This window comes from Rhinatrema bivittatum, chromosome 9, assembly GCF_901001135.1.
Source record: "Rhinatrema bivittatum chromosome 9, aRhiBiv1.1, whole genome shotgun sequence".
In the NCBI taxonomy this organism is placed as follows: domain Eukaryota; kingdom Metazoa; phylum Chordata; class Amphibia; order Gymnophiona; family Rhinatrematidae; genus Rhinatrema; species Rhinatrema bivittatum.
The window spans coordinates 132,935,680-132,959,341 of record NC_042623.1 but is presented as its reverse complement, the minus strand read 5'-3'; the positions used below and the strand labels follow the sequence as shown (position 1 = coordinate 132,959,341).

At 45.6% G+C, this 23,662-nt stretch overlaps 1 protein-coding gene across 2 annotated transcripts in view; it reads right to left on the bottom strand.

Annotated features, from left to right (window-relative positions):
• STAG1 (stromal antigen 1) overlaps positions 1-23,662 on the bottom strand; it is an 815,655-nt gene that overhangs the window by 622,308 nt on the left and 169,685 nt on the right. For both annotated transcript variants that reach the window (XM_029617274.1, XM_029617273.1), the window contains one exon: positions 14,214-14,365. In XM_029617274.1, coding sequence (XP_029473134.1) covers positions 14,214-14,365 — 152 coding nt within the window. The remainder of the gene's footprint in view (positions 1-14,213; positions 14,366-23,662) is intronic.

Genomic DNA, 23,662 nt, shown 5'->3' with positions numbered 1-23,662 from the left:
GTCTAGCCTGGTGCTACAGTTCCCTATGGGGCTCCTCACCGTGGGAGTCACTATCACTGTTGCCCCTAAGAATCCACCAAACACCTCGATATCATAACACAAATCAGTACTCCCACAATTTCTTTGCTTCCTTGGTAACTAAATTTATTTCATGGGAGCGTTAAACAATTATTTTAGTGGGTTATTTTAATATCACTAACAATCCATTAATATATTGCTAACCTCCTAAAATTCCTAAAAAAAAAAATCTGGTGCATATTGGAATAGGATTTCTATATCAAGAACAACAGCTGGTAGATGTCTCATGCCTTTCTCATATAGAAAACAAAGAATATTCTTACTTCTCTCATGTGCACATATCTTCTTCTTCCAGACATTTGGTTTGGTAGAGTTCAAAAGTGTGAAATTAAAAGGTCCCTTTTTCTGATCACTCTTTGATAGTGATGGATTTGTTCCTTTTTAGAGAACGGAGGGAGGGTTCCTCAATGGAAAATGTCCACGCTATTCTATCATGAAAAATATTTTGTAAACTTTCCCAGAGTACAGTTGGAGGAGTACATGCGGTTTAACTTTATACAAGAGATAGATCCCATTACATAGTGGAATGCTGCTAAAGTGGTATTAAAGGGGATAAATCATTACATATCAGGTGCAAAAACTTTGAAAATGTGCCCTAGAACTTTAAAAAAAAAATTGGTGTATCTTAAACAGTTACACTTACAACAGCTTAGGCAGCATAAAAGTGCAACGGGTAAGGAATTGGATACTCTTCTTCAATTTAAGATAAAGCAAAACTGACTTTCTTTTCCCGTATAATTTATTTTAGTGGGGCAATAAATCTGGAAAATAACTTGCTAATTTGTTAAAAAAAAAGGTTAGAACCAAACCTTTTATTAGGCACAGCAAAAGTATTAAAGGTTTTGAAGCTTTTTTTAAGCAGTTATATACTAAGGAATCACATTTGATTGCAGATCAGCAGATATTTTTCAAGGGTTTAGAGCTTCCACAGGTTTCTTTGCCTCACAAGTCTCGTGAGCTCCTATGGGCCAATACAGTAAAAATCGCGGGAGAGCAGGCAAGCGCCCACTGGACCATCAGGGGCTTTTGGCAAGTCTTGGGGGACCCTCCTGACCCCCACAAGACTTGCCAAAAGTCCAGCGGGGGTCCAGGAGCGACCTCCTGGAAGGGGGTCAGAGGGGATCCTCATCAGAACCTGGTGGTGAGAGAACAAACCAGGACCCCCAGTGGTGCATATGGTACCTGAGGAAGAGGTCCTTGGTCACCTTGGCTGGACTCCACTGCAATGGAACAAAGAAGGCACCAACCACCATGCGGGAGGGGGGCGGGGGGGGAAGATGTTTCTTATAACATATCAGTACAAATTAGTGATATTGGGATGCCTCCTCATGGAAGTAAATTTGGTATTCTGGAAAGGAGTAGTTGGAAGATACCCTCCTTATCCTTAGCTACAAAAGGGATAAAGAAATCCTTCACCAACTCTAATTGGTCGAGGGGCTGATTTGCCCTCTGTCCTGGAATGGGTAGCAGAACATCCTCTTCTGATGCTAAAATGGAAATCCTGTATAACTTCCAGACTGCAAAATTTGGATTGGAAGAAGAATAGATGTGAGGGATACTAGAGAGAAAATTGGATCTAGGGTCTTCAGTGGTAGCTTTTATGCCATGGATTTTGTGGATGTAAGCGCTCTGGTAATTGGTAGGAAGTATCGTATTTCCTTCTGCCCCAAACACGCTGGATAGGCCAGCATACTGCTACAGGATGAGCTAATGATTTAAAGGCTAGAGACTTTGAAGCCTCAGTGATCCAGGGCTCAAAGCACTGACACTGAGGAGGTATGTGCCAATGGTACTTGTAGTGTTGTGCTTTGATGGCACTGATACACCATGCATCAACAGTGCCAGTGATCTTGAGGCTCTATACTTCTTTGGTGCTGGCTGATCTGGCAGCTCCACAGAGTAGTGCCTCTCTTTCTTCAACACATGTTGCTTTTGTTTACTCAATGCTAAGGATTAAGCCTCTTCCACTGATATGAGAGATACTTTGGAGGTGCTCCAATTCAACTTCATTCCCAGGATAGCAGACTTGGCTGCAGCTTCTAAGAGACTTATGCAGTTCCTCCATTTTCTATGCCCTTGTGGAATATGTGAGGAAATCCATCCATAATCAAAACAATTGGCCTGGTTGTGGTCCAGGTCCCAGGCATTGGAAGCACAAGTGATATCCATTGGTAACAGACATTCTCCTTCCGCAAATGCAGCATTTGAACCCACTCACTATTTTATTTATTTAACAGTTTTTCTATAGCGACATTAAAATACACATCATATCGGTTTACATGATAACAAAAGGTGGAAATTACAAATAACAGGGGGGGGGAGGTGGAGAACTAAGAGTAACTGGGGGTCGAAAAAGGACCCCAACGAAAGATAGGAGAGAAAACGAGAGGAACGGTAACTTCTAAGTAACGCAGGTTAAATAGGTTCAAGTGAAAAAGAGTACAAGGTTATTGGCTTTCTTATGGATATTGAAAGGATTTTTTTTTCTTTTTTTTTTTAGAAAGGCAGCACTAAAAAGTGCTGTTTGGGGGCTTCTGAAGTAGGAAGGCAACTTAAGAAGTTATGAACATTTTACTAAAAGATAGAGAGAGATAGCAAATGTTGCTTACCTGTAACAGGTGTTCTCACAGGACAGCTGGATGTTAGTCCTCACATATGGGTGACATCATCAGGATGGAGCCCAATCACGGAAAACTTCTGTCAAAGTTTCCAGAACTTTGAATAGCCCCTACTGGGCATGCCCAGCATGGCACTAACCCTGCAGCCAGCAGGGGTCCCCCTTCAGTCTTATTTGAAAGCTACAGGCAGAGCCGAAAATAAAATAACAACGTTACGAACCCAACACCGCGGGGCGGCGGGCGGGTTTCATGAGGACTAACATCCTGCTGTCCTGTGAGAAAACCTGTTACAGGTAAGCAACATTTGCTTTCTCACAGGACAAGCAGGATGGTAGTCCTCACATATGTCCGAACATGCAGCAAATGTACCCATCGGCGTACAACAGGCACAACAACTGGGATAAAATTTTGTAGAGGGCATCCTGAACCCCACCGGGCAGGCGGAAGGGTGTTGGTACGTCACGTTGGAAATAAGTTACGCAGGACAGACTGGCCGAAGATGGAATCTTGTCTTCCGGCTTTGTCCAAGCAATAGTGGGCTGCGAAAGTGTGGAGAGAACTCCAGGTGGCAGCCCTGCAAATGTCAGGAAGCGGCACCGATCGTAGGTGTGCTACTGAAGTCGCCATGGCCCTCATAGAGTGTGCTTTAACACGGTCTTGAAAAGGAATGCTGCTTGCTGGTAGCAAAGAGATATGCAGTCCGCCAACCAGGAGGAGAGAGTCTGCTTAACCACAGGTTGCCCTAATTTGTTGGGATGGAAAGAGACGAATAACTGAGTGTTCTTCCTGTGGGCAACTGTACGGTCTAGATAGAAAGCTAGAGCCCGTTTACAGTCAAGGGTATGCAGAGCCTGTTCCCCTGGATTGGAATGGGGCCTGGGAAAAAAGGTAGATAGTATGATGGATTGATTAATGTGATACTCCGAAACTACCTTGAGTAAAAACTTAGGGTGAGTGCGGCATACCGCCCGGTCCTGCAGGAGTTTAGTGTAAGGCGGATAGGTAATAGGGCCTGTAACTCACTAACCCTGCGAGCTGAAGTGATAGCTAATAGGAAAATCACTTTCCATGTGAGATATTTTAGGTCACAGGAGTGAAGAGGCTTGAATGGTGGTTTCATGAGCCGACCAAGAACCAGGTTAAGGTCCCAAGAAGGGGCCGAAGGACGTAAAGGTGGCTAGATATGGAGCAAGCCCTGTAAAAATCGTGTTACGAGGGGTTGTACTGATATAGGGACATCCCAGACACCTTTATGGAAGGCGGCTACCGCACTGACATGCATTCTAATGGAAGAGGTTTTTAGACCTGACTCTTACAGATGCCAGAGATAGTCCAAAAACCTTGGGATTGGACAGGAAAAGGGATCAAGGGATTGCGAAGTGCACCATGATGTGTACCTTTTCCATTTATAGGAATAAGATTTTCTTATGGAAGGCTTCCGTGAAGCAATCAGGACACGAGAAACCGAATCTGAAAGGTTAAGTGGTTGAAGGATTAACCTTTCAACATCCATGCCGTCAGGGACAAGGCCTGAAGATTGGGATGGCGTAGGCATCCGTCGTTTTGAGTGATCAGATCAGATGTGGGTCCATTCCCAAGGGAATGTGCCTGTGGATGGAGAGATCCTGGAGTATGGGAAACCACACTTGGCGTGGCCAGTGAGGTGCTATCAGGATCATGGTTCCCTTGTCCTGACGTAGCTTCACAAGAGTCTTCGAAAGAAGAAGAAGTGGCGGGAATGCATAGAGCAGACCGGCTGCCCACGAGGTTGCATCTCTGGGCTAAGAGCGCTCGCTCCGAATGAGGGAGCAGAAATTGTCGACTTTGTGGTTCTGAGGGGATGCAAAGAGGTCTGTCTGGGGATAACCCCATCGTTGGAAGATGAAGTCAGCTACCGAGGGGCTGAGAGACCGCTCATGCGGTTGGAAGACACGACTCAGTTTGTCTTCTAAGACATTGTCCACTCCCGGCATGTAGGTGGCCCTGAGGTACATCGAGTGGGATAAGGATTCCGCCCAAATCTGCGCAGCTTCCTGACAGAGAAGGAAGGAGCCTGTGCCTCCCTGCTTGTTGATGTACCACATGGCCACCTGGTTGTCCGTCTGAATCAGGATGACATGATTTGATAGGCGTTCCTGAAAAGCCCTGAGAGCATATCGCATTGCTCGAAGTTCTAGGAAGTTTATTTGATGTTTGGCTTCCTCTGGAGACCAAGACCCTTGTGTCTGTAGATTGTCCACGTGGGCTCCCCACCCGAGGTTGGAAGCGTCGGTGGTGAGGATGAGTTGAGGATCTGGCACTTGAAAGGGCAGTCCCTGGAGGAGATTGTTCTGATCTTTCCACCAGGCCAGAGACAGACGGAGTGAGTCGGTGATGTGGACAATGGTTGACAGAGGCTAAACAGCTTGAATCCATTGTGACCTCAGAGTCCAATGCATGAGCCTCATGGCCAGGCGGGCCATTGGTGTGACATGGACTGAGGACGCCATGTGTCCTAAAAGGACGAGGAATTGGCGAGCTGTTGCTGTATGCTGAGACTGCAACTGGTGAGCGAGAGACATGAGAGTTAGCGCTCGTTGAGGTAAAAAGGCTTTTGCCTGTAAGGTGTCCAAGTCTGCCCCAATGAACGACAAGGTTTGAGATGGGACTAAATAGGATTTCTCGTAATTGACGAGAAATCCTAGAGAAATTAGAGTGTATAGGGTCAAATTGAGGGACGACCGAGCGGCTTGCTGGGTTGGAGCCCTGATTAACCAGTCGTCGAGACAGGGGTAGACATGAACACCTTCTTTCCTGAGAAAAGCTGCGACAACCACAAGACATTTGGTAAAGACTCGTGGTGCCAATGCTAGGCCAAACGGAAGCACGCGGTATTGATAGTGCTTTGGGCCTACTAAAAACCTGAGGTACTTGCGATGAGATGGAGTTATCGCAATGTGTGTATGTTTCCTGAAGGTCCAGAGAGCAGAGCCAGTCTCCTCTTTGCAGAAGAGGTAGAAGCGAGCCCAAGGTTACCATCTTGAACTTTTCTCGCTGTAGGTACTTGTTGAAAGCCCGTAGGTCCAGAATTGGACGAACTCCCCCGGATTTTTTGGGGATCAAAAAGTATCGGGAATAGAACCCTAGGCCTTACTGCGAGAGAGGGACGGGTTCTATTGCTCTTAACTGGAGAAGAAGGGAAACCTCCTGCTCCAGAAGGACATAATGGTCGGATACTCTCCATGCTTGCAGAGGTGGTGAGTCTGATGGAAGAGCCAGAAAGTTTAGGTGGTAACCCTGAGCAATAATTGCTAGCACCCACTGGTCGGTTGTGATTGATTGCCACATGCCGTGAAAGTGGCACAATCGATCTCCCACCGGTATGCTTGGCAGAGGAATCAGACTGCTGCTCTCCAAATGAAAGTAAAAAAACTGAAGCAGGCCCCGGCTGGGGAGCTGCTTGCAGCTTTTGCTTTTGGGCCTGGCGAGACTGAGGTTTTTGAGAAGGTCTCGTAGTTCGGGACCTTGCTGGTGGAGGATAGTACTTCCTTGGACGGAAGAATGACTTCTTAGAGTCCTTCCTAAAGGTCTGTCTTGAGGGGAAGTCGGAAGGTATCAATGAGAGCTGTTTAAGGGTCTCATGACGGTCCTTTAATTCAGCCACTATTTGCTGGATCTGTTCACCGAACAGATTGTTTCCTACACATGGCAGGTCAGACAGCCTGTCTTGTACTTCTGGGCAAAGGTCAGAAGATTTGAGCCAGGCCCATCGTCTTGCCAAAATGGCAGCTGCAGACACTCTAGTAGAGGTGTCGAAGATATCGTAAGCTGTTCTTATCTCATGCTTTCCTGCCTCAAACAACCCCTTGTTGACAAGGATTTGAAGCTGTTGTTGGAATTGGTCAGGCAGGGTTTCAGAGAAGTCCTGTATCTGCTTGAAAATGACCCTATTGTCTTGGGTCATATACAGCTGGTAAGCAGCAATTCTGGAGATGAGCATGGCCCCTTGGAACACTCGTCGACCAATATTGTCTAGGAACTTGTGTTCCTTAACAGGAGGGTAGATGAGTGAGGCTTCATCCTTTTCGCTTCATTTTGAGCCAATTCCACCACTGAGTGATGGTTGAGCTGAGATTTTTGAAAGCCTAGAGCTGATTGTACTAAATAGGTTGTCTCAGCTTTTCTGTGGACTGGGGCAACGGATCCAGGGTTTTCCCAGTTCTTTTTGAGGAGGTCAAGAAGAACTTGATGAATGGGAATAGAAGTGATCACTTTAGGGGCATCCAGGAATTGGAGGAGCTCCATCATCTGGTGCCTATCATCCTGCTCCGTCTGAAGCTGAAAAGGGACCAACTCCGACATTTCCTTCACAAAATTAATGAAAGAAAGGTCCTCTGGAGGGGAATGCTTTTTACTTTCAGCAGGAGAGGGAGGTGAAGGTAAGTCATCAGTGTCTGTGGAAGTATCATCACCCCAGGTGTCATAAGGATCAGCAGACTGACCTGTAGGACGAGAAGGGGGTTGGATACCCGAAGGCCCCGGCTGAGGCTCCGAGAAAATCGAAGGAATTTCCAGGGGCACCGTGGACAGCCTGGAAGGCATCGGTGCTGGTATCGAAGGCATCGATGGCGCTGATGTGTGTATCGCCCCCGATGAATGGATCGGTGGCGAGGGACAAATTGGCATCGATGGCTGAGGCAGTACTCCTTAAGGAGGATTGCGGAACGGTGTTTCTCCTCCCGATGAAGCTGTCAACGGGGAGCGCACCGGAGCCATCGGAGACCCGGGAATCACCGGTGGAAGGGCGGTCATGAGCGCTTCCATCCGGGATAGCAGCGGTGCCAGCGCTGCTGCAATCGGGTTGGTGACCAGTTCCACTCTCGGTGTCTGTGCCGGAGGAACCTGGAGTCGTTGCATCGCCTTGTTGATGGCCTCCTGGACCAGCCGGTCTATTTCTTCTCGGAGACCTGGAGCAAGCAGCCCCGGCTCCGGAACAGAAGAGGGAGGCAGAGGCACAGTCGGAGGGACCACCTTTACAAGCAGAATCGCGACTCCCAAACCCCGATCGGGTGAGGGTGGCCCCGGTGGCCCGGTCTCAGGAATGGTCAGTGCCTTTCCTGGACGGGGCTTCTTCGATGGTGGCTCGGACGGTGGCGAGGTCGATGATTTCGCTCCCTCAACAGTCCAAGTCCTATGATGTCGATGGCGACGTTTCTCCCTGCGATCCCCTCGATCCTGAGGGGGAGTAGCGGGCGTCGATGGCGGTGAAGAAGTCGATGGCGGACGGTCACCGGACGATGCTGGCGCGACTTCGACGGTTCCGATGACGTCGATGCGATGGACGGCGTCAGGGTCTGAGCACGAAAGAGGAGCTCCATCTTCTCCATTCTGGCTTTGTGACCTTTTGGTGTCATGAGGGCACAATTGGTGCAAGTCAGGACATCATGCTCATGGCCTAAACACATTATACAGTCTCCATGGGGGTCTGTGATAGACATGGTGCGAGTACAGTCCGGGCACAGACGGAACCCCGACGCCATGGCCACAGAAAAAAATCGAGCCGCGGTACGGTCGACGGCCAGTAGGCCGCGAGGGCCTAACTCGACTGTAATCGACGGAAGACGGTCAAAAAACTTACCGGAGTACCGCGGCCTGAGAAAAGTTAGAGGAGGGACCCCTGTGGGGCAATTTAAGTTTAAATAATTCCATGAGGAAAATTCCAGTCAGGAATCTCTTCAGAGCTCCTAAACCGCGAGGCTACTGCTGCGTGGAAAAAAGAAGACTGAAGGGGGACCCCCGCTGGCTGCAGGGTTAGTGCCATGCTGGGCATGCCCAGTAGGGGCCAGTCAAAGTTCTGGAAACTTTGATAGAAGTTTTCCGTGATTGGGCTCCATCCTGATGATGTCACCATTATGTGAGGACTACCATCCTGCTTGTCCTGTGAGAATAAAGTGTCAGAACAGTTGCACAATGAAACTCACAGTGGAAGCAAGGTATAAAGTAAAAACATTGGTACAAACAAAATGGAGGTAATACATATGAACAGACTCAATGTAAGCACAGTATAAATTAATACCATTGGCCTTAACTGAAGGTAAGGCATATGAATCAACAGGAACAGTCTCATTAATGGGAGATCTGTCATCAGTTGATCTCTATAGTAACTCGAGTAGCAGTGGCTTGAGAACAGCTAGGGCAGTGGTTTCCAACCTGGGGTCCACCAGATCAAAGCAGGGCATCCAGGAGCTGTGGGGTAAAAAAAAACAAAACAGCCTGTGTAAAGAAGAGACCCAACAGGCAGGGTCCCATCCAGTGGCAGCCGCGAAAGAGGAGACCTGAGAGGCCGCCGGGCACATCTCACGGGCGGTTGAAGAATGAAGCAGGCCTGTAGGGCCACCGGTGCACCCATCTTGCCGATGACTGAAGAACAAAGCAGGTAGCGGGGCTGCTGGCACATCCATCTCGCTGGTGACTAAAGAATGAAGGAGGCAGCGGAGCCACTAGCACATCCATCTTGCCAGCAGCTGACGCATAAATAAGGCAAGGGGGTCGCCAGCAGCCTGAGTGAGGGGCAGGCCTCGGACCCTCTCTACACCTGCAGACTCCAGAAAAAAGATAAGGAGAGGCCCAGTGACACAGAGGGTATATGAGCATGTGTGTCAGAGAGAGCTTGCATGTGTGTGCGCGAGCGAATGAGGGAGAGATCATGTGTGTTTGAGAAAGAGGGAGCATGTGTGTGTGACAGCATGTATGTATTAGAAAGGGAATGTGTGTGTGAGTATGTGTGTGATAGAGAGCATGTGAATGAGAGCATGTGTTTGTGGGAGAATTTGTGTGTGAAAGAAAGGGAGCATGTGAAGGAGACAGTGGGGCGGATTTTCAGAGCCCTGCTCGCCTAAATCCTCCTAAATCCGGGCGGATTTAGGCGAGCAGGGCCCTGCGCGCCGGTGCGCCTATGTTCAATAGGCCTACCGAGGGGGGCGTGTCGGGAGTGTGTCGAGGGGCGGGCCCGATCCACGCGGCGTTTTCGGGGCAGGCCGTAGCGTTTCGGGGGCGGGCCGGGGCGTGGCCGTGCCCTCTGGACCCGCCCCCAGGTCGCATCCCGGCGCGCTAGCAGCCCGCTGGCGCGCGGGGATTTACGTCTCCCTCCGGGAGGCGTAAATCCCCCGACAAAGGTAAGGGGGGGTTTAGACAGGGCCGGGCGGGTCGGTTAGGTAGGGGAAGGGAGGGGAAGGTGAGGGGAGGGCAAAAGAAAGTTCCCTCTGAGGCCGCTCCGATTTCGAAGCGGCCTCGGAGGGAACGGAGGTAGGCTGCGCGGCTCGACACGCGCCGGCTATACGGAATCGATAGCCTTGCGCGCGCCGATCCCAGATTTTAGCGGCTACGCGCGTATCTACTAAAATCCAGCGTACTTTTGTTTGCGCCTGATGCGCAAACAAAAGTACGCCAAATCGCGCTATTTGAAAATCTACCCCAGTGTGTGTGAGAGCATGTGTGTATGAGAGACTGAAAGTATGTATGTATGTATGAAAGAGAAAGCAAGCTTATGTGTGAGAGCATGTATGTATGAGAGACAACCCTCCTTCCCACCCCTACTAACCACAGCAATCTCAGGGAGACTGGAAATCAAAAGTTCCCAGGTAAAGAGCATGGGGAAATTTTAAATCCTTATTAGTTTTAATTATTGATGTCTGATGTTCTGAAATATTTTGTTTGGGAAATTTTTAAAATAAATTATGAGTTTTAAAGTGAAATATTATTTTTATTAGTTTGGTTTTACTATTATTGATATTTATATTTCTTGACTGTATTTGATGTTTTATGAAGAATAGGCTGTTTTTGTTTTTCCATTGTTGCAATGCCTACAGAGTCTGGCCTCTTGTGGTTTCCAGTTCAGTTTTGTATTTATACTTTATGTCTTTTTATTTTGTATTTGGTGAGGGTCTGTCTGTATTCTGCATGTGTGACTTATGTGAGGAATTCTGCTAACATGAATAAAGGAATCTATAGCAGCTAGACTTATTCTGTTTCCCTAATAGAGGCTCTAAAACACCAATATATCTCCTATTAGTATTTACAGTGAAGCCTTTTCATAGGTAAGGTTCTTACTGTTTTGAGTCTGGCAGTTGTGTGTTATGCTATGGCAGATTTTTTTTTATAGGCTCTGAGTACATTTTTTTGCAGGATTTTGCATTGTACAATATTCCTGGTATTGAAGAGAGTTTATGTTACTGTTTCTGAGGTGACATTAGAATTTGAATATTTTTTTTCAATGGTGAATGGCAAGGGGAAATATACTTGTTCTGCTCTGCGTTCTTTGTTGGGGAAGTTTCTGTCAGTACAGGGTATTGTAGAACATGAGATGCAAGTTTTATATTGGGATTTGTCCCAATCCTATATAGAATTTTTGATTGATGCTCTTGAATAATTTTAGTAGTAGTTTTACTTAGTGTTTGAAACTGGACAGGGATTTTTTTTTTGTTAGAAGGTTCTTCTGTCTAGAGATGCCGCTGAGATGCATGCTCAGCACCTTGCAATAATGGTGCAAATTGATTGCAGGGGTGCTACTTGCTTTATAAGGAGGAGTGCCCTATCTCTGCTTATATAGAAATTGGTAACAGGCAGGTGTGGAAAGAGTCATTTGACCCCTTATCAAGATCAAACAGGGTGATTTCCCTGTCACAAGCGATTTTTTTTTTAAAACAATAATAATTTTCAAACAATCCCATGTTGAGGGATGGGGAATGGGAGGGAAATATGTGCATCAAACCTCTCTCCACATTTCCCTTTTAGTGTTGTGGGCCTGTCTCAAACATCCTTCCTTTGCTCTTCACAATCTCACATTCTCTGTCTTTGATCCATTCCAACCAGTCCCCCTTTCTCCCTCCACTAATCCAGCCCCACCAGCCACTCTTCTCTCACCCTCCACCAGTCTAGCCCTGCCAGTTGCTCACTACACCAAGTCCATCCCCGCCAGTCTTTCTTTCTCTCCCTCCACCAATCAATCTCTACCTAGAAAGACTAGAGGTAGACTAGTCTACCTCTAGCCTTTCCCTTGTATATACCTCCTACCTCTAGCCTTTCCCATGATTTCTCTGTCGTCCCTCCCGTCCCCGTCCCCCCCATTAAGCCTCTCGCAATCCCCTTTTTTCGTTCAGCTCTTAGTGGTACACCCTTTAAATATAACCAGTTATCCAGGCCTCTCTTTTGCTTTTAATTATCTTTACTCAATTGTCTTCTAGCCAATTATTTTATGCTGTCAACACATAGTTCCTCACCCCGCTCTGATCCCTCCTAGTCTTAATACCCCTGTTCCTTGTCCCTGTTTTGATCCCTCTTTAGACATAATCCCCCGGTTCCATCTCCCTTGTAAAGCCTGTTGCTATCCCATGTATAGCCATCCCATGTATAGCCTGTTGCTACAATTATGTTATTTGTTCCGAGTTCCATGTAAAGCTTGTTGCTGCATTATGTTATCTGTAAACCGATGAGATGTTCCCAACAAATGTTGGTATATAAAAATGTTTAAATAAAATAAAATAAATACCACTCTTTCTCCCTCATCAGTCCCCCACCAGTCTCTATCTCCACTATTCTAGCTCCAGTCTATCTTTCTCTCTCCCATCCTGCCCATCACACACTCTATCCTCCTCCATCAGTCCATTCCCCCCAGTCACTCCAGATTCAGCTCTGTGGGTACCTGCAATTACTACATAAGTTACTGAACATTAGTACATTCTTCCACATTTACTGCTGTGCTTTGCAGTATGTATTCTGTTTATATCAGTAAGCATTTAGTAAATTTTATATTATAAATGTCTGGTGTGCATATAATTTATTACATTAATAACTTTTCTAAATATGGTACGTAGTTGCAGGTAAAAATGAAAGAAGCATGTGGGGGTCTGCAAAAATTTTGGAACTTCGAAAGGGGTCCATGCCCCAAAAAAGGCTGGGAACCCCTGAGCTAAAGGAAAAGGAGAGAGACTCTGGCTGTTCCTTAAGTGTAATTTATTTGCAGTGAAAGTAAAGCACAGTGCACAGCAAAACAAAACTTAGGCAGTTTATCTTGAAGTTCAGGTACCTCAAAAAAAAACTAACAAAAAAAACAAACAAAGGGCAGTTCAAAACAAAACAATTTAGGAGGTTCAACTTCAGGCAACTCACAATCTTTAACCATAGGACTTAAACTTTCTGTCCCTCTCCAACCTTAAACACAGCAGGTCTTAGTGTAATGTGGATCTCTGTCTTTTCCCAGGGGCTCGCTTAACCCTTCTAGGCCCTGAGGTCTTATACTCTGGTGAATGGCTCTTCCTTTCACCCATGATTCCCTGTGGGTCTGAACCTAAAGGAAGACTGGGCAAGACTGTTGTGTTCAGTCCCTTAAAGCGGTCTGAGGGAGTTTTCTGTATACTCCCTCACATTCTCTATCATTAGTGCATGCAGCCAGCTAGTCCAAAGCATCACACATTAAGGACCTAACATAGGAGTCATGCTTTCCACTTCATCTCGAAGCACGCATAGCTTTTCTGGAAGTGAGTTCCAGAGAATGGGGCCTGCACCCAAGATGGCACTCTCGCAGGTAACAGATCATTTGATTTCCTGCTTTAACACTGGAGTCCCAATAAAACTAAATAGAAGTGGACTTAGGATTGTACCTTGTGGCACTCCACTGATAAACTTCTAACCTTGGAGTGAACTCTCTTAACCACTACCCTCTGTTACCTAACAACCAGTTTATAAACCAATATTCACCCATTTTCTAGTTTTACTTCATATCCTGCTCCACATATAGATCAGGTACTAAAATTGAACTTCTCTCAAAGATCTCTTTTACCAATCTTCCATCGTTATTCTAGAAGCAAATATTTAGTTGCAAACATTCAGGACAATTAAGGTCCATTCCTCAAATAAAAGACTGCAATGAAAAAATGGCTTTTAAGAGAACTGCAAACATTGAACATTATCTAAGAAAGGCTCTTAGCAATCCTAAAATTTTGCAATTTTAAACATTTTTTGCATCATAAAGCTATCATACTATTTTGTTTTCTTTCAACAAATTTTATAATCACAAAGGCTGTGAACACAACCTTTCAGCATTTGTATTCCTAGTCACGCAAAGAGGAGAAGCCCGATCTAGGGAAAAAAAGAATCCTTCCAGTGTTAACCATTTGTTATCTAGACAATCAAAAAGCAGATTAAGGCCTGTAATGTGTCTTCAATAACAGAGACTGTTTTCAAAGACCCTGGCCTTCAACGTTCCTTCAAATTTTTGAAAGAATGCGTGCACAAATATTTTCTTTTTGTACAATTTTTTTTATAAGCTTAGTTCACATTTGTGCATCACAAGCCAGTATAATGCAAATATCAAGATTTTTATGTGCTATGTTTTGCATTGTGAGCAGGTTTCATGACCTGTGTGCACACGCACATAGCTTAGAGGGAACAGCACTGGTTATCAATTCTACCAAGATAACCAGTATGCAGTTCACTATAAATTACTAACACAAATAGAAAGGGAATTCATCTTCAGCTTACCTCTTTTCGTTTTTGTAGCAGTAACTCCAGCCTTTCGTTGGCACGCTTGCCAATCATTTTGTTGCGCTCTGCTTCATACTGTCTCTGAGTGTTGTCCTGATGAATACTAAGGTTTAAAGCTACATTCACCAAGGCCGTCATAAGCTTCATGGCTATTAATAAGGGAATACAAACATATTAATGTTGGATAGAGGCCTCCCCAGTAGATGGAACTCACAGTGTGCTGAAAGTTTGTATTTCCTCTCATACAGTGCCTAAACAAAAGCATCAGGCAAAATTAAATATTAGCACTTATATCATGACATCTAGCGCATATGTATCTATTGTTGAAGCATTCTCATCAGGCAGCTCACTGTACCAGATTTTGATGTCTGGTAGCTTTTAATAGCTGTCCATTCAGTCTCCCCAAAGTAAAATCATTGAAAATAGAATATAGACATTGCGGCATGGCATGCCAAAGGTTCTTTCAATTTTAATTTTTAAGCTACAAATGTTCCAGTGTCATGAATCATGTTGGCTTAAGTTTTTGTCATAGTTTTGAGCAATCATAAAAAAGACCAAACATTCCCTAATACTCTAGTAAACAAAACAGTCATTACAGACTGCCACACCACAAACTAAGCAGTTTTAGATGACCCAAATATGAAAAAAGCCATAAGGAAAAATAGTTAAAACTCTTATTTCAGATAGTCTCTGGCCAAACACTGTACTACAAAAAATGCCAATCTCACGGTGGATCCAAGCAAACTGTCTCCACAGTGCAAGTCGTTAATTTAACCTGAAGACAAGCTGAATTTCCAATTTCCATCCTATTTTTCAGAAAGGAAACTGAAAATGAAGTCTTCATATTGAATTAACAACGAAATCCTGTTATAGGAATTTTCATTTTTCTGCTATGGTGTACTTGACAGTGCACTTTTAAAATGTTTTAAATACAAATTACTGTGAAGGTGACTATGGAAATTTAGTAGGTTTAATACCTTTAAAAGGACAACAAAAAAAGATGTAAGAACTATATTTTCAAAACCAAATGGATCCCTTCTTCAGATATGATATAGTTGGCAAGACGGAAACCTGGATGAAAATGTTCTACGGCGGTAAGTCACACAAGAGAAATGTTTGAACCGCCTTATTATTTTGGTAGATATTTGGGTTATTAACTGCATGGTAGAAAAACACAGGAGGCAGCCTGGATGTTGGATTAAGTACAGGACTTGAAAATAGCAAAAAAGAAGGTGGCAATGCCCAGAATGGTCTACCAGCAAAGATGGTGGAAGCATTGTAACAGAGTTAAAAAGTATATAGTTGGATATAGAGAGTAGTTATAGGAAAAGAACTGAGAAATTGGATAAGAGAATGGGAATAGGGAGCAGACATTTGGTTAAGTATGAGAATTTATATGCTTATCTACCCGAATGTTTCTGAACTAGATAGGAAGACAACTCCCTAGACTGAGTGGACCAATTGGTTCTGCCATCTACTATATTTACTCTTTATCAGATTTATTTATTTATTTATTTAAAGACTTTTATATACCGGTATTAGTGGGGGACATCATACCTGTTTACATTCGAACACTTAAGCTTGGAAGATACATATTAACAGGGAGATGGAACTGGGAAGGGGATAACAAGTTGCAGTATGGAAATATAGATTAAAACAAGAACAAGAAACCTTAACATAAGGCATGTATAATCACATTGTGAGGGGCATATGGGCTGACAGAGTGGGGGAAAATCTATTCTGGATAGGCTCCTTTAAATCTATTCTGGATAACTCGTTTAAATAACCAAGTTTTTAGAAACTTTTTAAATTTAATCATACACTATCATACAGATAGTGTCAAATGGAGACTTGATTAGCATACATTTTAAAATAATAAGTAGAAGTTTAGCCATTAGAAGTGATAGAATTATGAACTGACTGATAAGAGAACACCTCAACAGGAATGAAAACAGGAGTTAAAGGCTACTATAAAACAAAATACAATGTACTTCATCACTATTTTTTTTTTTAATTTCTTTTTTGGTCCAGCAGTTCCCCCTACTTCTTTGTGCTTCCAATTTGATTGAACTGGATTTTGGTGGGCAACAGCAGCATGAACTTATATTCTCAACTATGCAAGGATATTTCACTTTCCAACTCATTTAACCCTTCAATCAAATATCAAATTTGGCTACTAGGTTTATGTTCTACGACTGACAGTCTCTTCCTTCAAGAGTTTGGAAAGCAAAATTGCTTACCTTGTAATAGGTGTTATCCCAAGACAGCAGGATGTAGTCCTCACATATGGGTGACGTCACTGACAGAGCCCTATCATGGAAAACTTTCTTTCAAAGTTTCTAGAAAATTTTGACTGGCACACTGAGCCCACTGAGCATGCCCAGCATGCCATGATATTCTCAGCCACAGGGGTCTCCCTTCAGTCTCATATGTAGCAATAAGCTTTAGCAAAAATAAAATAATAAAACGTATCGGACCCAACTCCACGAGGTGGCGGGTGGGTTACGTGAGGACTACATCCTGCTGTCCTGGGATAACACCTATTACAAGGTAAGCATATGTCAAGAATTGGCACTGAACGATAGTGTGCTGCTGAGGTTGACATTGCCCTTACTAACAGGTCGATACTGTAACGTGCGGTTGAGGATTTCCCGTCTGTAACGAGCTGGGAGCGCACAATTCGGACGCATAAGGCGATCCAGCGATACAGTCTCCAGTTTCACGCGTCCTTAGCGCTTCTTAAAACAGACGCATAACCCTTTCCGCACGCATGTATATGATATGTAAATGAACGAATTAGCTGTATAATGAAGGAATTAGCTATTCCCCTCCGATACTGTGATGCGCGCTCAGATTATCTCCTTTGTAACCCGCTATTTTGCCGCGTCCTTAACCTGTTAGTTTACCGCCACCCTCTACTTGGTGTTAGTGTGGTGTTAGAAAATTAAAACGGGAATAAAGTGTTAAAAATGGGGGCGATTTCGGCGCTCAAGGCCCCGTCCAGTCTCCGGTGCAGCCCCAGTCCTGTCCCCTCCTCCCGAAGCAAAAAAAAAAAAAAAAAACCCCGAAAAAGTAGCAAGGCTCGGGCCTGCTACGGTAGTCCCTTCTCCCTTCTCCTCTCCTCCCGATTTCGGCGCTCAAGGCGGCCGGGTGGGCGTGCATTCATCCAGGCAGAGGGAGCCGGCGGCGAAAGCGGCCTCCGACTCCCTCTGCCTGGATGAATGCACAGCCCCCGCCGGCAGTGAATGAATGCCCGTGCGATTTCGGAGCTCATGCCTTGAGTGCCGAAATCGCACGGGCATTGTTTCTGTTTATCCCAGTCTAATCGGTTGCCCATTCAGGAGCCAAAGTTATTTTCATTATGACTAGGGTTCAGTGGTCTTTTTCTGATTTTTAAAAAAAAAAAAAAAAGGCTGGAGATCAACTTATTTGTTAGAAAGAGGTTTTCCTATAAAGGAATTTGATGCATGAATGAATGCCCGTGCGATTTCGGCGCTCAAGGCATGAGCGCCGAAATCGCACGGGCATTCATTCACTGCCAGCGGGGGCCGTGCATTCATCCAGGCAGAGGGAGCCGGAGGCCGCTTTCGCCGCCGGCTCCCTCTGCCTGGATGAATGCACGCCCACCCGGCCGCCTTGAGCGCCGAAATCGGGAGGAGAGGAGAAGGGACTATCGTAGCAGGCCCGAGCCTTGCTACTTTTTTGAGTTTTTGGGGTTTTTTTGCCTCGGGAGGAGGAGACAGACTGGGGCTGCACCGGAGACCGGACGGGGCCAGGGCAGGTGAGCGGGGGCTGGGGGAAAGTTTGCCGAGCATCGGGGAACATAACTGTCCACTTCCTGGTACCTGTCATTTCAAATGTCATTTGAAATGACAGATACCAGCGCGGCCGTGAAGCGTTAGGCCCGCGAACCCAGGATACTGTATAGGCGCTCTATACAGTAAAATGGGTTGCGCGGGCCTAACGCTTGCCTAAGGCTTCGCAGCCGCGGCATGCATTTGCATGCAATTAGAAGAGAGTATCGAGCGCTAGGTGAAGAGAACTGTGCGTGCGGGGAACGAGGGTGCGCCTGGCAATGCTGCACTCTTTCTACCGCGGCCTTAGAGTATCGACCTGTAAATGCGCCTTTACTTGCCCCTGGAGAGGAAGGCCTGCTTTTTCATAACAGAATTCTATGCAGTCTACTAGCCAGTTGGAGAGAGTGTGTTTGCCCACTGGATTACCCGGTTTGTTTGAATCAAAAGAAACAAAGAGTTGAGTGGATTTCCTGTGGACTGCAGTGCGGTCTAAGTAATATGCTAGTGTACGTTTACAGTCCAAGGTATGTAAAGTCCTTTCACCTTGGTGAGTGAGGCCTTGGGAAGAACGTGGGCAAAACTATGGATTGGTTCAAGTGGAATTCCGTAACTACCTTGGGGAGGAATTTTGGATGTGTACAGAGAACCATTCTGTCATGTAGGAATTTTGTATAGGGTGAGTACGTGACACGTGCTTGTAATTCACTAACCCTTCTAGCCAATGTAATAGCTATGAGGAAGATAGTCTTCCATGTGAGAAATTTAATATCACAGGAATTCATGGGTTCAAAAGAACGCATGAGCCTTGTTAACACCAGATTAAGGTCCCATTCTGTGACTGGTGGCCGTATTGGTGGTTTAATGTGAGTTAAACCTCTCATAAATCTTCTTACAGGAGGTTGTATGGATATTGGTGCATCTCCCATCTTATTATGGTAAGCCGAGATTGCACTTAAATGTACTCTTACAGATGAGGTCTGGAGACCAAATTCTGAAAGATGGCATAAGTAGTCTAGCAAAAGAGGTGTGGGGCAGGAGAAAGGGTCAATGTCCTTTTGTGTGCACCACAAAGTAAATCTTTTCCATTTCGAAGAATAGGTCTTTTGCGTGGAAGGTTTACATGAAGCTATAAGCACTTGAGAGGCGACAGTTGAAAGATGTGGTTGTAAGATCAAGCTTTCAACATCCATGCTGTCAGAGATAGGGATTAAAGGTTGGGATGGCACAACCGGCCCTGATCTTGAATTATGAGAGTGGGAGCCACACCCAGGCGAATTGGCTCTGCGATTGAGAGGTCGAGATTTATGGGAAACCACATTTGTCGAGGCCAATGTGGGGCTATGAGTATCTTTGACCCCCTTCTCCTGTTGTAGCTTCACTAGAATTTTGATTATGAGCATTATCGAAGGATACACGTATAGAAGACCTGAGTTCCAAGGGCGAGCAAAAGCGTCATTGGCTGGCTGGTGTTTCTGTTTGTGCAGAGAGCAGAACTTGTCCACTTTGTGATTCAGGTGTGATGCAAAGAGGTCTATTGTTGGTTGTCCCCAACGTTGAAAAATCCTGGTTGCTACTAAGGGATCCAGGGACCATTCGTGAGGTTGGAACTGACGACTGAGGCAATCTGCAACTACGTTGTGGATGCCTGCTGTGGCCCGGAGAAACATGGAATGTGTCAGGGCCCAGTCCCAAATCTGTGCTGCTTCTTGACAAAGGAGATACGAGCCCGTACCTCCCTGTTGTTCAGGTACCACATGGCTACTGTATTGTCCGTTTGAATCAGAACAGTCTTGTGTGAAAGGCAGTCCTTGAACGCATGCAGAGTGAAACGTATAGCTCGAAGTTCCAGAAAATTGATTTGAAATGTTGCTTCGAGTTTTGTCCAAGTACCCTGGGTTTGGAGAGTGTTTATGTGAGCTCCCCAATCTAAGGTGGATGCATCTGTAGTTAAAGTTATCTGTGGGACTGGTTGTTGGAAGGGTAGGCCCTTGCGCAAGTTGTCTCTGTTGATCCACCAAAGGAGAGATGAACGTAGCTGGTGGGTTACTTGAATTGGAGACGACAGTGGTTGAATGGCTTGTATCCATTGTGACCTTAATGTCCATTGCGTTATTCTCATGGCTAGTCTTGCCATAGGAGTGAGATGAACTGTGGAGGCCATGTGGCCTACTAAAGTGAGAAACTGATGAGCTGTCGCTTGTTTCTGCGAGTGTAGCGAGTTTGCCAATAGGGAGAGTGTTTCTGCCCGATCCTTGGGTAGGAAAGCTCTTGAAAGGATGGTGTTCAATTCTGCTCCGATGAATTGAAGCACGTGAGACGGGATGAGATGGGACTTTTGGTAATTGATGAGAAACCCCATCGAGTGCAGTAGAGTGATTGTTCGTCTGAGAGAAGCCAGAGCTCCTTGTTGCGATTGACTTCTGATGAGCCAGTCGTCTAGGTAGGGGAAAACGTGTACACTTTCCTTGTATAAGTGTGCTGCTACTACTGCCACAATAATAAAGATTCAGCTATAGGAGGAAGAACTCAATATGAAATGGTGTCTAGCAACCGTCATATATTGCCACAGTGGACTATATGGCTTATATTGTCAAGCCCGTGAACACTGGGCTTGTCTAATCATAGGTTGCAAAGACGGTAGAATGAACTCCTAAACGAGGCTGTATGGCAGGTGCAGGCACTGTGAAAATACTACTAATGCTTGCACTTACCTTATTCCACCAGTGACAGGATAGTGAATTCAGTCCTGAAGTGCAGCATGCACTTCAGGACTGAATTCACTATCCTGTCACTGGTGGCAATATATGACAGTTGCTAGACACCATTTCATATTGAGTTCTTCCTCCTATAGCTGAATCTTTATTATTGTGATTGATTCTTGTTTTCAGCTACTTTTGAGTCACATTTACAGTGCTACTACTGCCAGGCATTTCGTGAACACTCTGGGAGCTGAGGCAAGTCCAAATGGTAGTACTCTGTACTGGAAATGCTGTTGACCCACCAGGAAACGCAGATACTTGCGATGAGGAGAGAATATTGGAATGTGAGCGTAAGCGTCTTGTAGATCCAGAGAACAAAGCCAATCTCCTGTTTGAAGAAGGGGAAGGATGCTGCTGAGAGAAACCATCCTGAACTTTTTTCCTTAGAAATTTGTTGAGATTTCTAGGATGGGACATAGGCCTCCTGATTTCTTTGGAATGAGGAAATAACAGGAGTTGAATCCTCTGCCCTGCTCAGTCCGGGGCACCGGTTCTATGTCTCTGGCTCTCATAAGGGTGGATAATTCTGCTTGCAGATGAATTATGTGATTTTCGTTTTGCGAAAAAGGTTTTGGAGGGGAGTCTCTTGGAGTTGAGAGGATGCAAAGACGGTAGCCTCGTGATATTATTGAGAGTACCCATTGGTCTGTTATCTGTAACCAATGATTGTAGAAGGAGGAAACTCGACCTCCTACTGGCAAATTCGGTTTGGGATTGTGGAGATGGCTTTTGCTCTCTGGTGGTGGCTTCAAAAACTTGCAACCGGTCCCATCTGCGGTGGCGGTTGAGGCCTAGCGATTCTAGGCTGTCTGGGCTGAGATCTTTGCTGTGGGCGAGAAGATCTACCCCTGGATGCAGGTGGATAATACCGTCTCTGCCTAAAGAAAGGTGTTCTGGCTTCTTTCCTTGGTGGACGGCGAGACATTGATGAGGAAGAGTCTTGCGGGACCGACGATAGTTGGCGCAATGTTTCTGTGTGTTCTTTTAGTTGGGCCACTGCATCCTGGACCTTTGACCCAAACAGGTTGTCACCTACGCAGGGTAAATCCACCAGCTTATCCTGTACCTCAAGCCTGAGGTCAGAGGCTTTTAGCCAGGACCAGCAGCTTGCATGGATTCCTGAAGCTGCCACCCTTGAAGATGTTTCGAAGTTGTCGTAGGCAGCCCGGACTTTCCAGCTTCAAGTCCTTTATGTATGATAGCCTGAGCTGCATCCTGGTACTGTTGAGGTAGGGAGTCAGTGAGTTCCTGCATCTGCTTCCATAGATTCCTTTGGTATTGCGTCATATAGAGTTGATAAAATGCTATCTTGGAGTTAAGCATAGCTCCTTGGAATACCTTTCTCCCTAGACAGTCCAGGAATCGATGATCCATCCCTGGTGGAGTAGAGGAATGAAGTCGTACTCTTTTGGATTTCTTTTGAGCCGACTCAACTACTACAGATTGATGCGGTAACTGTGACTTCTGGTAACCAGGAACATGTTGGACAAGATATGTAGTGTCCACTCGTTTATTAATTGGTGGAACAGAACATGGATGTTCCCAAAGCATGTGTTGTAATTCCAAAAGTACTTTGTGGATAGGAATGGCCAGGACCTCGTTTGGTGGATCCACGAATTGTAAGACTTCTAAAGTTTGCTGCCATGTATCCTGCTCAGACACTAAGTTGAAAGGGATTGTGTCTGCCATATCTTTTATGAAATTAGTGAAGGACAAGTCTTCTGGTGGAGACTTTCCTTCCTTCAGGAGGAGATGGCTCAGACATGAAGCTTTCAGATGAGGAATCAGTATTTTTCTCATCCCATGAGTCGTATGGCACTCGTTTGGAAGGAGAAGTAGGAGAAGACCTCGATATAAGTGGTGGAACCGGTGGTCTGAAGAGTCCTGAAGGTCCTGATTGAGGATCATCAAACAGGTCTTGACCAGGAACGTCCCCTATTCCTCTAGGCTTAGTAGGGATAGGTTGCAGTGGGCTGGCACCAACGAGGGATTCGAGTCTATCCATTAGCATTTGAAATATGGAGAATTCTGGTTGCCCTGGAGCCCCAGGCATGGGTACTGGCATCGGTGTTGGTCCTGTTTTTGGGGATGGTATAGGCATGGGCACCGGCATCTTCAATGGTGTCTGCTTTGGCGAGGGCATCGATGGTCGATGCTTCTGGAGCGCTTCTCGCACCGCCTGGCGGATGAATCCGCTCAGTTCCTCCGTAATAGCTGATGCAAGCAGAGCAGCTATACGTGGTGGCGGTGGGGGCATCATCGGTCCTACCACAGGGCCCTGTGGAGGTTCGATGTCCGGCACCTCGATAGAAGGTGAACGCCTCAGTGTCAAAGGCCTCAGTGTTTCTTGTAAGCGAGGCCGCTTGGCTGTCGACTTCTCCGGGGATAACAGAGATTCCGGAATCGAAGGATGTCGATGTTTAGACCGGTGCTCCGAGGTTTTTTCTAGGCCCGATACAGACTTAATCGATGCCGCGGATGGGGTCGGTGATGAGCGATCCCCTGAACCCTCCAGTTACTCCAAAAAACTCATCATGGTATATAGTACAGTCAACCGTTTTGGAGTAGCCGCTTTTCATTTACAAAGTAATAAAGAACATTTCTTGAGGAATATTATTTCACTTTTGGGCTGTGCTCTCATTTTGCATCTCCTTTTGTTGTGTGGATGATTTTTTTTGGAGAGCAACCCTTTCTCCTGCATGTTTGTTGGATTATAACAGTCTCTGATTAAAACAGAATGGGAAGTGGAGGAGGTCTGTCTTTATTATCAAGGTGACAATGCATTTGTTACCCATCCCTGTATTCCAGAAATAGATACGATTACAACAATTAATAAGAATGTCAAGCCTCCCTCTAGTAGGCAAACAGTATCCATGATAGCATCTGTGCA